The sequence below is a fragment of the Mytilus edulis genome, chromosome 3 (assembly GCF_963676685.1).
Source record: "Mytilus edulis chromosome 3, xbMytEdul2.2, whole genome shotgun sequence".
NCBI classification, from domain to species: Eukaryota; Metazoa; Mollusca; class Bivalvia; order Mytilida; family Mytilidae; genus Mytilus; species Mytilus edulis.
In genome coordinates this window covers 45,822,212-45,837,837 of record NC_092346.1, presented here as the reverse complement: position 1 = coordinate 45,837,837, position 15,626 = coordinate 45,822,212, and the positions used below count along the sequence as shown (strand labels likewise).

At 31.4% G+C, this 15,626-nt stretch overlaps 2 protein-coding genes across 2 annotated transcripts; both read left to right on the top strand.

Annotated features, from left to right (window-relative positions):
* Positions 1-472: 472 nt before the first annotated feature.
* Positions 473-14,934, top strand: LOC139516619 (uncharacterized). The gene is made up of 8 exons (XM_071306818.1): positions 473-1,188; positions 3,808-4,004; positions 6,443-6,739; positions 7,585-7,820; positions 8,903-9,271; positions 9,707-9,829; positions 10,225-10,335; positions 11,008-14,934. The coding sequence occupies exons 2-8, from the start codon at positions 3,914-3,916 to the stop codon at positions 11,347-11,349; spliced, it is 1,569 nt and encodes a 522-aa protein (XP_071162919.1). The 5' UTR covers positions 473-1,188; positions 3,808-3,913; the 3' UTR covers positions 11,350-14,934.
* LOC139515277 (uncharacterized) lies at positions 1,286-3,763 on the top strand. Its single transcript, XM_071304843.1, has one exon. The coding sequence runs from the start codon at positions 1,286-1,288 to the stop codon at positions 3,761-3,763; it is 2,478 nt and encodes an 825-aa protein (XP_071160944.1).
* Positions 14,935-15,626: the final 692 nt, after the last annotated feature.

Below are 15,626 nucleotides of genomic sequence, written 5' to 3'. Positions count from 1 at the left end.
AAAAAAATCGATAAATGTAGTACCTATATCAATGTAAAATATGGTACCAAAGTGAATCAGTTTTAATTTGTTTTTAATGTGAATGAGTAATAAAGTAAAGACGCTATTTGTGGTTTACTTGTATATCCTGCATTATTTTTTAACTAAGCCGATTAATATTTTTATCGATACAATAAATTAGGTTTAGAAATATAGTAAAAAATAGTCCGATTGCAGGTACCATGAAAATATCTTCAGTAACAGGACAGAGTTGGTTACGGGAACAACATTGATTTCAAAACAGTTCCTTTCTTTTGATAGTTTGAGAAAAATACATTATTACAAATTGGTCAAAATAAGAAGAAAACAGCAAACAAAAGTATTTTTCTTTCGAAACTTTCTTTTGCTAGATAAAAAAAATATCAAAAATAAATTCTTTTCTGTTACCATCTACCATTCAAGAATTGCACAATGTTGCACTGCAAATATTGCGGACGCCAGACGCGTCCGGACGTGTTCCAATTTTGAACATCTATGTTCGGTTTATAACACCAGTGTTCAAAATTGAACGCCAGTGTTACGGTATATAACACGTTGTGTTCAGTCTTTTAACGCACATGTTAGAGAAAAATGTTCTGACGGTGAACACTCGAGTGTTCCAAAATTAGAACCAGAATTAAAACTCTATTTCACAATCTAAATATCACTCAAGGATTTAATTAGATCTTTCTTTCTCCATGAATCGACAATACATGTATATTTAGTGTCGTCAACATTCTTTATTTAATTTTAGCAAATTAACCTTGAAACTTATCCCCAAGAGGTGTTGGAATTCTTACAAAACATAAAAATGTGATGCACATCTTTTCCTTAATTACATAACTACTTTAGGTTGACTTTTTTATACAAATAGAACAAGTTATTATTCATGAAACCATTGCTTTTTATAAAGCGTTCTGGTCTCGAACATCATGCGTGCTAAATGACCCCCCTCTTTCCTGAACACAACATGTTCCAAACACATTCGTCACGACTTGGCCGAAGGAGAGTAGCGGATTCTACCGAGGATATTCTACCGAGGATTGCCGAATGGTTCCAAACAGCGTCAATTTACGTCATAAACTGTACCGGAAGTTTGTATTTTGCGGCGCCATTTTTGAAAATCAGAAACAGCACTGGAGAGACATCCCAACAAAGCTTGATTTAAAAGTATGTTTAATGCATATATTTAGCAAATAAGGAGTTTAAACATTTTAATGATATTTGAGTGAATAACTTCCACCTTGAAAGAACAATATTAAACTAGATGGAAGCAGAAAACTTTGTCTGTAACTTGTGTTGTTACGCTTCAAGTCATTTCGAGGAATTTAGTAAGCACTTTGTTAGAAAACACAAAAATGATCCCAATTTTATTGTGTCATGTGCAATTGATGCATGTGAATTCACAACTCGAAGATGGAACACTTTTAAAGTGCATGTGCATAGAAAGCACAAGATAGATTACCTCTGCCCTCAACAGAATGCTCAGCAGCATGAACCCATGAATGTTGATGAATTAAATGAATGTGTGCCATTTGATAAACAAGATGAATTAACACATCATAATGCACTCTATACTATGGCATTAGAGGCCAATTACAACATTTCTCAAACCGCTATAGACCATGTAATATCAAGTACATGTACCCTGTTAGATGCACAACTAAATTATTTCAAAAGACAACTAAAAGAGGCATTAGAGTTGAGAAATATTGCTCCTGATGTTGTAGATAGTATCAATGTTAGCCACATGCTAGATGAACTAAACAATTCTACCAAACGTTATAATTTTTATGACCGTTGTGCTGATCTCCCCTATGTTAAACCTGAGGAGGTAGTTCTTGGTATAAAACATGTTACAAAACATAACCAGCTAGTGGATGTTGAACGAGTTGGATACTTCATTCCCTTTGCTAAATCATTGAATAAGTTATTGGAATTGCCAGAAGTTCAGCAATGTTTTCTTAGACCTCAATTGTCAACAGATGATTTCATGTATGACATTTGTGATGGCGAATTCATTCGAAACAGTCCTTTCTTTCAGCAAAATCCAAATGCAATTCAAGTGATATTGAACACTGATGATGTTGAAATTGTTAATCCTTTAGGGAGTCATATTAAGAAGCATAAACTGACTATGTTTTATTTCACAATAGCCAACATTCCACCCCAATACAGATCTAAACTTCATGTTATTCAATTACTAGCTATTGCTAAGACAAATGATGTACGTGTGGAAAAAAAAGTTGATGTGTTATTAAATGATTTTGTGACTACTTTAAATGAAATGTCTAGCAATGGGATACATATGAGTGTAAATGGGCAAGTTGAAAACATTCGAGGGGCTCTAGTGGTAGTCACTGCAGATACATTGGCTGCTAATTGGTTAGGAAAATATAAAGAAGGTGTAGCATTTGCCTTGAAAAATTGTAGAAACTGTGAAATTCTTGGAACAAACATAAAAAACGTTTATCTTGATTATGAATGTAGTTTAAGAACTGATGAAAAACACAATGAACAATGCGAGTTTCTTGAACAATTAAAAGAAGCCCACTCAAAGGGTACTTTCAAATATTGGAGCAAAATGTGGGGCATTAACGGAAAAAGTTGCTTAATGAAATTGACAAATTTTTCAATTACCTCTGGACTTGTGCAGGACCCTATGCATGTATTTTTAGAAGGTATCCTACCGAAGGAGTTATCCTCTCTCCTATTTCACCTTGTTTTCACTCAAAAACTTTTCACACTGAAGTGGTTAAATGGGAAAATTAGAAGTTTTAATTACTCATATTTGCACATGAAAAATAAGCCAGAAGAAACATTTGAGAAGGGTGATGTTGAGAATTGTACTCATATTAAGCAGTCTTCTTCAGCTCTGCACACATTATGCCAGATATTACCATTGATATTGGGTCCTAAAGTTGAAATGGACAATGAACATTGGATTAACTTTTTAAGGCTTGTGCAAATAGTTCTGCTTTGCCTGAGTTCCTACTGTAATAGAGAAACTGCTTCAGTGCTTAGAATCCTAATTGGTCTATATCTTCGAATTAGTCGCCGCTTGTATCCTAAAGCTTCGTTTGTCCCAAAAAAGCACTATATGCTGCATTTACCTAAACAAATGCTAAAGTATGGACCCATCAAACACCATAGCTGCATGCGCTTTGAAGCGAAACACGGATTTTTTAAAGCTAAAAAAATTCGCAACTTTAAAAATCTTCCATACTCTTTAAGTAAGCATCATCAGCTATACATGTGTATGAAACAGTCGGGGACAAAGGGTGAACGTTCTTGTAATTTTTTGTATGATGGTGATGTAGTAGTCAATGGAAAAGAAATAAATTTTAGTGCAGAATATCCAAATCTTACCATTGAAATGGCCACTGTTAGCCAAAAAAATGTTCAAGATGAGTGGCCAATGTATAAAACAGAGTCTGTTACTATACATGGCTTACATTACAAAGTAGGATGCGCGGTTGTTCTGCAATATGAATCTGACATCCCTATATTTGGATTGATAAAGGATATCATTGTATATGATAAAGACAAATATTTCATTATCCAAAATACAACTGGTCCAGCGTTGTTCGACCAGCATATTTTGCACTACATCTTAGAAGCCACAAATTTAATGTCACTGAAAAGTTTTCACTCGCTTGAGTTTAAGTGGCCTTTAAGTGTCTACAACTATGAAGGAAAATTAGTGACAATGAATGCCAACAGTCATGTTTGTGAAATTTTTTAACTTTAAACAACAAAATAAAACAATTACATTTCTTTCCTATACAGAAAGAAACTGATTGAGATTACTTGCAATTATTTGGATTAGAACTATCTACAACTTAACATTTCAACAGTCTGGTCTGTGATTATATAAACTTGAACTACATGTATCATGGCTATGCCAGTATTCAGAGTGTGGGATTCCACAAGAAAAGTCAAGAAAATGGTTATGGCTAGCACAGTGGCTGAGCTTAAGGACAAAGGTATGGTTTCAATGTACTATAGTATTATTGATATAAATAAGATGTGGTATGAGTGCCAATGAGACAACTCTCCATCCAAGTCACAATGTGCATGTACAGTGTATAAAAAGTTAACAATTATAGGTCAAAGTACGGCCTTCAACACAGAGCATTAGCTCCTACCGAACAGTAAGCTATAAAGGGCCCCAAAATAACCAGTGTAACACAATTCAAACAGAAAAACCAACGGTCTAATCTATTTACAAAACGAGAAACATATATGAAACATACCAACAAACGACAACCACGGAACAACAGGTTCCTGACTTAGGACAGGTGCATATGATATATGCAGTGGGCTTGAGTCAGCATTGTACTAATGTGTACTTTGTTCCAGCTCTCTGTTAAAAAAAAAGTGTTCTGGTTGAAATTTCTACACAAGTTTTAACAGCAGTTAAATTCCCAACTAGGCAATACTTCAAGAAACAGATAATACTGGCTTATTTTTAACTCGGCCTGTGGATTCAAAAGTTTATCGTGAAGGCTGTATATGTTTTATTTTCTTAGATAAGTGTATCTTTAATTTTTATACGCCCGTCTAAGACGGTATGTGACAGGGTATATGTCACATAATGGTATACCGTTGTCCGTCCGTCGTCCACACTTCGGACAACAACTAAAAAACGCTTTCACCATGAAACTTTAGTGAATTGTTTATATCTATTGACATAAGCTCCCTTTCGTTTTTTTTTACTTTCAGATTTTAAGTTTTGGATTTATGTTTATGGGGCTTTTAATATTCATAAAAAAGGGTGAATTTTCAACACTTCGGACAATAACTCAAAAACGCTTTCACCAATGTCCATGAAACTTTGGTGAATTGTTTATGTCTATTGATGTATTAACGCTCCCTTTCGGTTTTTTTTTTAATTTCATTTTATGCGTTTGGGATTTATTGGACTTTATTAAAAAAAGGGGAGATTTTCAACACTTCGGACAATAACTCAAAAACGCTTTCACCAATGTCCATAAAACTTTGGTGAATTGTTTATAACTATTGATGTAAGCTCCCTTTCGTTTTTTTTATTTCATTTTATGCGTTTGGGATTTATGGGACTTTATTAAAAAAAAGGAGGGATTTTCTGGATTTTCGGACTATAGCTCAAATTCCTTCTAACCTTTCCTCACTTTATAATAACACATCATTAGGATTGACAGAAGAAAGCTCCCTTTCAATTTAGAAAAAAAATGGCCATGTCGATTCAGAGTAATAGGACTTTAACCATTTGAATTAAGGCAATTTTTCACATTTTGCACACTTGCTCTAGTATTCCCATATCGATTTCCTCGAAACTTTACATTAGTGTTGGGATTGATATTATGAAGCTTCTTTTTGATTTTTGATTATTTATTTTTTGTTCTGGAGTAACAGGACTTTAATGCCTTCTTTTCAAATTTCTCTATGCCCAATACGGGTGTATCATGCGCTCTAAGCGCAGCTGTTTATTGAATATGCCAACCCTGCCGTAGGGCCATCATCAATTAGAAAAACTCATGCCCCATAGTCTGTTATTAAAGGCTGACAAGTTTGAGCTTTCTAAAAAACTGCTTTGCTCTATCCTAATTTAAGGTAATATGTGTGCATGTGGTTGTTGATTTAGTATTAGAAATGTGGTATTTTTAGATATTGATTGATATAAAATGGTTGTCTTAGACTTGGAATATCAATTTTTGTATATATATTTATATTTACAAATAGACACGACTCTGGAGTAGTGCCTCTCTGGAGGTGTGCCTAGATTGGCAGAAGTTATAAAATACAGATAATGCATTTTTGTTAACATTGTATAGGAACATTGTTTAGCAAAACAAATCTTGCATATTGCAGATTAACATGATTAACAAAGCAAATAAACAAGTATTAATAATTGATATTTCGATATTGAATTTCAGTCTGCAATATATGCATAATAAAACAAACATGAATTAATGACAGTTGATCGGAACTGAAATACACATAGTTAATTTTACAGCATTTGATACATGTATGTCTTATCCTGAGACTAGAAAAGTCTGTAATTCTTTATCTCATTTAAGCCAATAGCTGTTGCTGTATCTCAGCCGCATCATAAAGCAACCAATCAGAATCTATATGTGATAAGAAATTATTTCAAGATGGCGTGTATATCGACTGAAACTAATAGCTCCGCACTGTGATGTGAAGCAAAAAATGACTAATGTTAAACAATTAAAAACATGAAGAAAACTAATGGCCTCAGTGACATGCCTGATTTTTAAATAAAACAATGATTGATCTTTTCAGCTTTGTTCATAAATATAGCATCAATTTAAATGAATGATATTAATGTGAAGAGTTAATAAGAATAAAGTAAATCTTCTGAATTTTTGCAAAATTTTCAAATGCATATATACATGTATATACATTTTTGTATTTTAAGGTTGTTCAAAGCTGTCAATGGAAAGGTCAAGGTTGCAAACAGTTGTACTAGATATAGATGGTACAGAAGTGGAGGACGATGAAATTCTTCTCCTAATGGAAAAAGAGCCCATGGTATTTCTTGGACCAAATGAGGAATGGGTTCCACAAGAGAAATCTGTTACTTCAGACAAACACGTACTTCCAAGTTCTTCAACCATTGATGTTGATACTGACCGTGATGATGCAGTGCATCCATCTGCTATTATCATTGATAATGTTAATAACCAGGAAGGAGCAGCTGACTTTAAGATTTCATGTATGTTTATATATTTTATCAGAGCTTACTTTTACAGTCTGTACATAATTGTACATATAATCTGCAATTTTAGATTCCAGTCACTATTAGAGTCTCTTGTCCGTTCTTCAGTCTGTCTTTATTAGTCAGGGGACTTATTGAAATAAGTGATTTTTAAATCATTTATTTAAGTAGCAAATTCTAAGTTTTGTCACAAATTGTGATTTTGTAGTTTTACCAAAGTTTTAAACAAATAGGTTAAGATAATATTTTTTCGTCAGTAAAATTGAAACAAAATATGAATGCTTTGCTTAGGTAGCAAGTTTTATGCCTTTGATGCAATAGTTAAGCTGTAAATTCTATTTTAATTGAAAAATGCTATAACAAGCATTCTGGGAGTATTGCAGAAAAAAAGGTGATTATTAAAGAAATTAAAGAAAGACAACTCCTACTTCCAACCTTTGTGGACATAATGTTACTTAAATCAATGATTCTAGAAAATCACTCATTTAAGTAAGTCCCCTGACTCTGTACGTCTCCAAATTAGTTTACAATCGCTAACTTTACATAACTTTACATGTACTTTGCCACAACCAAATGCAATAAACATACACAATGCTAAGCTCATAACTAAAGACCACAGATCAAGTTTAAATTCTTTAATAGTGAGAAATCGTGAAAAGCTATCCTTCATAAGGGTAGACATACATGATGTGCTGAATTAACATTTATCTCAAAATAGAAAATCTTTAAATACATTTTATGATTAAAATAATTATTGTGTATTCTTTGACTTGAGAAACTACATACAACAATGACATCACTTGGAGAGACTGACACACATTGTTTTTCTTAATTTATTTCAGCTCCTGCTTCATTTTATTTAAAGTCTATACAGCTGCCAAAATTTTCACCATTAGTAGAAAAATGTCTTGCAGACAAAAAACCAGAAGTTGTATGGAACCAGCTTGTAGCTGAGAGTGCCTCCTTTTATTTTTCTCAGCTTGCAGAGGGAGGGGAGCAACAGATATATAGAGCCATTGGAGAAAAAATGTATATGGCTCATCCATGTATAAGAATGGAGGGAGGATCTCATGCATGGGTATGTATCTGAATTATTGTTTTGCAGTCAGAGTATATTTATCATGAATAAAATTGAGTATGGAAATGGGGAATTTTTAACATTATACATGTATAGATTTATAAATATGTTTGTATGGGCACATGCGTTTGGTTGTTGTATTTGTGCTTTGTCACGAGATGTGTTGTTCTCGTGTTTGTAGTTGTGTAATTCGTATGAATATTTTTTATAGAGTTAAGCCATTTCAATTAATATTTTATAGTGCATCTTTTATTGTTGTAATGTTGTACTGCTGTATCAGGTCTAGGGTGAAGGTTGGCTCCAGGTAAAACGTTTAAACCCACTGCATATATTATATGCACCTGTCCTAAGTCAGGAACCTGTTGTTCAGTGGTTGGCGTTTGTTGGAATGTTTCATATATGTTTCTCTTTTCTCGTTTGTAAATAGATTAGACCGTTGTTTTTTTCTGTTTGAATTGTGTTACACTGGTTATGTTGGGGCCTTTTATAGCTTACTGTTCGGTGTGAGCTTATGCTCCGTGTTGAAGGCCGTTCTTTGACCTATAACTGTTAACTTTTTATACATTGTAACTTGGATGGAGAGTTGTCTCATTGGCACTCATACCGCATCTTCTTATTTATAATTAAGAATGAAAGAGGAAAAATAATTAGTCATATATCCAATAATACATAGTTTATGGAATATGATGTATTTTTCATTGATCAAGCTGCGACACAAAATGATCTGGTGGTTATAGGTATATGTATTTCAATTTCTGATCAATTTTGATTGAAAGGATCCTTTTCAAAAATTAAAAACATAAGTGAAATATAATGAATAAGAATGGACATATTTAGAAATAAAATCGGGATGCTGGATGGATGTTAAATCTCCAGTGGGAAATTCAAGAATTTTTCAAACCAGAACATCTTATTGTGATATAAATATGAATCCTTCTTTGTACAAGATCGCTGAAGAGGAGTTTTAACATGCAAGTTCACAAGGTACTGTTATAAGTATAATGAAAGGATTTTTATGATAGATAGCAGATGTTCTTACAAGAATACATGTTAATTATAAACTATTAAATAATATTTTGTAGACCTTCTTCACAAAAACACTTTCCCAAAAGGTTAGACATATGCGCCATAATATGAAGACAAAAAGCCAATTGAATATACATGTATCTAATAAGACTGATTCCTCACCACTGGCCAAAAAGTTCAGAGTGCTTAAAGAGGTGCCAAGAGAAATGACGCCCAACAAAGCTAAGACAAAGGAAGAAACAACTTCACACCTAATCAAGCTGAAAGAGGAGTGGAGAAAACTGCACAGAAATAGAGACTCCACCCACATAAAAATGCTACTCCGGGAAACTTTAGATTACAGAGATGAATTCTTAAGGTCGCACACAAACAGCCTATTGAAGGATTTGGTTGAAGAATTTCCGTGTTTTTCAGATGCTCTCTATGTAAGTTATCCAAACTATGTGGGTACCACTTCTAAGCATGTATATGGAAGAAGTAATCAATACACTTTGCAAATTTTTAAAAGAATTGACCTATATTATTTAGTTACACAACAGTCAATATTTAGCTACGACAACCCACATAAATTTTTTAAAATTGCCTTCCGGGGAGGGGCATATTATTTTCTGGAACAGCCTCACAAACAAAATACAAGCACAATCTTTAATTCCAATAAAACTCTTTTTGTGTTAGTTGTTGTTCTGTTTTAGTACTATCGATTCATAAATTTGTTACAATGATTTTGTATATATATATATATATATATATATTGCTAAATTTCAAAATTTACAGTTTTGTCAACATTTATTAATTATGATAACCAGAGCATTTTTTTAAAAAAGTCTGAATTATGTGTTAACAAGTACTTTTTCTTTAAGGTTCTTTTTGAATTTGCTGTAAGATTCGGTGATAAGAAGCTCAAAGAAGTGAGCCAGTCCATAAAAACAGTTGTTGCTACCACCTTCAAGATGATGGGCATTACCAATGATCAGTTAACAGAGGTATGCATTGTATTAATACATTCAGGAGATAACTGTATTGTGTATTTAGCTATGACGGCATCAATTGGTGATTTGATGGTCATAAATAAAGTTTACTAGAGACACGTTAAGCGGGCCGGTAAACAGGTATTTGCGATCATTGATTGTGAATTGATGCCATAAAAATTAGTGATGTTATCCAATTAAAACAAATGATGTTGCATTAGAAATGCTGTCTTTATACAATAGTGCTCAGTCCAATATCCTACTAAAGTACTACAGAAAGTTTTAGGTAACCAAGCTTTTTACTTTAAAAACTAAATTGCAAGCTATAAATCATTCATTTAACAGTGTGCTACTCATAATGTTTTGATTAAATAATGTACATGTTTTTTTTTTTTTCTTTTTCTCTTTAGGGACCAGAAACAATGACTGAAGTCATAAAGTATTTAGAAGAGGCAACTAAGTTTGACAGGTCTGGGAAGGGACGAGATGGACACTTTTCCAGCATTATTAAGATATATGAAGTAAGTAAAAGATCTTTAGAATCCTTGACATTTAATTTTCTTTGAGTTAAGATATTGTATTAGAGGCTAAAAAATGTATGTTAATATCCTCCATAAAAGAGTCAAAAGCAACCAAATGGACATTCAAATTCATAAGTCCAAAAAACACTGTAATAAAGCAATGGCAGAAAAAAAAAATCAAAATACAAACAACTGTATACCAAACAACATGGAAAAATAAAGACTGAGCAACACAAACCTTACCCCAAACAAGAGGCTATCAAGAGCCCGAATCACACACCTGGTAAACAATGCCCTATAAACTAAAAATTGTCTACCATTAAATATGTTCATTTGAAATTTAATTACTCTTGAATACTATTCACAATTTATCTGCAATTTGTATATTTTCCCTTTGATCATACTGCCTAAATTAATATTTTCAAGTATCAACGTACTGGCTGTATCACTGAAAATATTAGGCAATACATTGTGTGACGTCATAATTACCGATAAACAGAATAATAGGTAGTTTCTTTTTGATACTGACTATATCATGTGGAATATCTTAACTAGCCCTAACAGGCTCGTCTAGATATTCCACATGATATAGTCAGTATCAAAAACAAAACTACCTATTATTCTAAAATATCTTATTTATTAACTTTGATACATGTGTGTTTGACATTTCAGAACATAGAAGATGATGATGTTAAAAATAAGTTAAAGTCCAAGGAGATGACCCCACCACATCTCGTCATCTTCAAATCAGAGTCCAAGAAGTTGGCTATATATATAGTTGGAGACTCTATTCATATCACCTGTCAAGGAAGTAGCGTTACCTCAGCAATAACCCAGTTGTTGGCTATATATTATGTTTTTGATATAGATTATCCAAAGTGTTATGCAATGGTCTTGGGATTGTTGCAAATATTTGTAATGAATGAAGCTTTCACATACGAGACCTCTAAAAAATTTAAGTTTTTTGCAAAGAAATTTAGAACAGTCTTTGACTCCTTTGCCAAAGAAGACTAGATTTGTTATATGTTTCCAATAACATGATTGGAAAATTTGGGTCAGTAAGTAGTTAAGTAATTTTCCCCAAATTTTTTGAACTGGGTTAAACAGACTGAAATTATTATTATTATATTAATTAAAATTACTGTTAAGTAATCTACAATCAATCAATTAATAATAAATATAATTTTTGGTGCATAAAGAGAAGGGTAAGCCTTGTCATGCTAGTTGGTGAAAACACATGTTTATTGTTAAGCATTATTATTCATATTTGATATACATTTCACTCTTGTTGAATATAGAACATAATATTTTATTTTTTGCAAGTAGTTAAGCTTAACTATTTTATGTTGTTTTTTTTTAAGAAGAAGAAAAGTTCATTTTTATTGTTATTGTTAAATTCTAGTATATCAATGAGTATTACAATGTTTATTTGGATTTAATGGGAGATTGCACTTTTATAGTTATTTTGTACTTTTTATTTATCTTGACGAAGAAATGCTTATATTATAGGGTTGTTGCATGAATATTGGGGAATATTGTCCAGAGTAGAATTTTATATTGCATCAGCTTGCGAGTGCAATATATGTTCTATGAGGGACAATATTCCCCAATATTCATGCAATAACCCTTTTAGTGTATAGCAATAAAATATTTGAAAGTGAAAATTGGTTTAAACTAAGATTTTGTCATTGATGGCGTCATGAAATTCTGTGGGAAATATTATATTGCTATGCAATAAATATTCTTATTGCTTTCAAATTCATAATTTAAAATGCTATCCCTTATTGATCCTTTATGATTATTTTAGCTTTATTAAAGATTTTACTATATTTTTGTTTTTGTTTTACATTTGTTGACATTTTATTAATGGCGTTGTGTGACTAGTAGTATGAATCAATATTTTTTACTGTGCCAAAACCTTGTGTTATCATGACATAGTGACTTCGCCACAAATGTGTGCTTATTTTTGATATTTATATTTTGATGGTTTCAATATAGTCAATTTGTTTTACATGTGTATAGTCATCTTATTTTATTACTGCTGACGGGTAATTTGTTTTAATTGTTATACTCATTCAAGCCACTTGTTATTTTAAGATCTGATCTTCACCATAATTAATTTGCACCTTTTAGTTTCATTTAGTAGTGTTGTATAACTTTACTTTTAATTGATAATCATGAATTGTGTCCTGGAACATTTTTATTTTTAAAGACTAATTTATCGAGCCATATAAAATTTGCTTTATTATACATTAATTGTGTGTGTTGTTCAAAGTTGGTTTTTTTCTTCACTAGACTGTTTTATTGTGGTTATAATAATATTTAAAAAGAAACTTTGCAAAAAAATAAATAAAAAAATGATATTATGTTCATACTTAACGTGTGACAATGTACATACCACTATATTTATTATAAGACAACTCATTTTAATCCTATTGCAAGGTGGTTTTTTTCTGTGCAATTATATTAATTTTCTCACATTCACCTCAATATATGTATAAACCACCCAAAACTTTCTGAATTAACTGTACAAGATTTTTCTGACATGTTATACATGTATTTTGTTTTTTATTTGACTTTGTATAAATCATTATTTATATCTTGCATGGTGTTATTATGAATTATTGCACATATATAATATCTGTTTCACATTATTTAAACATTCTTGTCTTGAGGTATACTGTTAAATTCCAAAAATATTTACCTTTTCCAAATATTGAAGTTTTTTCACAGTAGTTTCTTAAATACAATGTATTACCACTATTGTATACATGTTGAGAGTAAAACCTGAATAATCTAATAATTATAGTTTAATTAACAGTTCAAATTATCTGTTTACAAAATTAGTATTGTAGATGAAAAGAAATGATAATTCATTTAATAGAGCACTATGAAAAAACCAGTAAAAACATGGACTAAAATGAAAGGCTTTCATAACATGCATTGTACTTTACATATAAGGAATTATAGATATTATAATAATTTTTGTTTTCAGTCATTTTTTTATCTTATTTTCATAAGAATAATTAGATTTGAAATAGTACTAAGGTTAAAAATTTAGTTTAATAAGGTAGATCGGGCGTCTTCCTCCATCTTGGATTGTAAAATAGCAGTACACAGACAGTCTAATATGTTAGATGTATATGCAATTGTTTTAGACATGGTGGCAGTTCAATCTTAAAGCCCTTGAAAACATAGAGAAAAATAAGTGACTAGTAATTGAATTATATAGATATTTTTGGCAAATTACAAAAAAATCTTTGTTTTATTAAATTTTCTAACTGAGCCAAATAAGGGGAAATAACTCTGATAGAGGCATTTTTATAAAGGATTGTTAAGGAAATTTCGATATTTTACCTATAGCTTAAAAATGAGCAGGTGAATGAATTTTTTCTTTTTATTTTCTGAAAACACTATACAAAAGCTATTTTAATTTCTATGATTTAATTTTCTTTTTATTCACAAAAAGGGGTTTTTCCATGTATAATTTTTACAAAATCCATCATTTTTGCAGAACCTGTAACTTGAAAACTATTCAATGGCTCTAACTTTTTATGTCATTTCTGAAAAAAGCATGATCAAAACTAAATTTTGGCATAGAATGAAATAATTCTATGAATTTTAATTTAGACACCTCATCTACCTTAAGGGGGCTTGCGGGTATAAATCAATTTTTTTTTTAAATATAGGATTTCCTTATTTTTTTCTATAAATAAACTTATCCTATACTAATAGAAAAATGAAATAGAAATATGGGGTCACTGTTCATTTAAGCTTACAATCTGCCTTTGAAAGAAGCATGCATTTTTGTTAAGGTACTTTTTTTTCTGTTGAACTAATAGAAGAAAAAAGGTAATATGGAAATAAAAAAAAGATAGATTACAGAAATTGTTTAAATTTTACAATAGTTTAGTTTAAGTACACCTTATTCGAATAAAATAATAAAAAGTATAGGTCACTGATGAGTTCAAAAAGATATTTCAATTTTAATGCAAAAAATGACAATTTTTCACCAAAGGGAGATAATTTGGAGCTTTTTTAATGATATACACATTTTAAATATCATCTGGGGCCAAAACGATTTGATTTTTGTAATATATCTTTAAAGTTACAACTAATAGTGTAATAAATAAAATTTGTTATGAAAATGAAAATGTTTAAATTTTTGGTGAATTTTTTGTACCCTCTAGCCTCCTTAAGTTGTATTGGAGAGGTAGAGAATCTGCACCGTATAAGCCTTTTTTTTATACTGTGGATTCATTTATTTTCGTGGGTACCAATTTTCGTGGATTATGGAAAAATAATGCTTTCGTGAATATTTAATTTCGTGGTTTTTCAAATGTCTGCATATCAACGTATAGAAAATTTCTATTTCGTTGAATATCTTAATTCGTGGTTAACATTAACCCACGAATTCCACGAAAATTGGTATCCCACGAATATTAATGAATCCACAGTAGTGGAGGTAAATATTATCAGAGTTTCTGCTTATCAAATGCAAATTTGCTAATTGTCTTGTAATTTTGAAGTTGACTGTATCTCAAAATATTGTACTACCACACTTATATTGTTATTGAATAAAATAATTTAAGAATTTAATTATTGTTTGTTTTTCAGACCTCCAAAATGTTTTAAAAATTGAACACTTTTTCTGGAACATTTTTTCTGGAACACACAAAACAGTGTTCCAGTAATACACACTATGTGTTCAGGATATTAACACATATTTCTGGAACACAGTCCGAGCGTTCCAGAAGTGTTACGAGGCTTGGAACATGTAAGGGCATACAATTTTGCTCACAAGGACGTGTTCCAGAATGGAACCCTAGTGTTAATCCCTTTAACACTATCTGTTCCAGAATCGAACACTATATGTTCAAAGAGATTCACACTACCTGTTCCAGAATTGAACACTTATATGTTCAAAGTGATTAACACTATCTGTTCTAGAATCGAACACTATATGTTCAAAGAGATAAACACGATCTGTTCCAGAATTGAACACTATATGTTCAAAGAGGTTAACACTTCCTGTTCCAGAATTGAACACTATGTGTTTAAATATTCACACTATCTGTTCCAGAAGAACACACATAGGGTTCAAAATTTGCACACCTGATGTTAAATATTGGAACACTTATGTTAATATTCAGAACACTTTTACACGTTCCAGAAGTGTTACAAAAGGGCGTTCAAAAAGTGTTCAGATTCTTAACACTTTTATTTACAGTGTGTCTGCTGTTATCAAAAGTCAATATGTGCGTGTCCTAATTCAGGTCCTGTTATGTAAT

Excerpts from the sequence above, each read along its gene's own strand:
- LOC139515277 (XM_071304843.1), top strand. The coding sequence starts at position 1,286 with ATGGAAGCAGAAAACTTTGTCTGTAACTTGTGTTGTTACGCTTCAAGT.
- LOC139516619 (XM_071306818.1), top strand. The coding sequence starts at position 3,914 with ATGGCTATGCCAGTATTCAGAGTGTGGGATTCCACAAGAAAAGTCAAG. Across the intron at positions 9,272-9,706 it reads GTTTTTCAGATGCTCTCTAT|GTTCTTTTTGAATTTGCTGT; the intron begins GTAAGTTATCCA and ends TTTTTCTTTAAG. Across the intron at positions 10,336-11,007 it reads GCATTATTAAGATATATGAA|AACATAGAAGATGATGATGT; the intron begins GTAAGTAAAAGA and ends TTGACATTTCAG.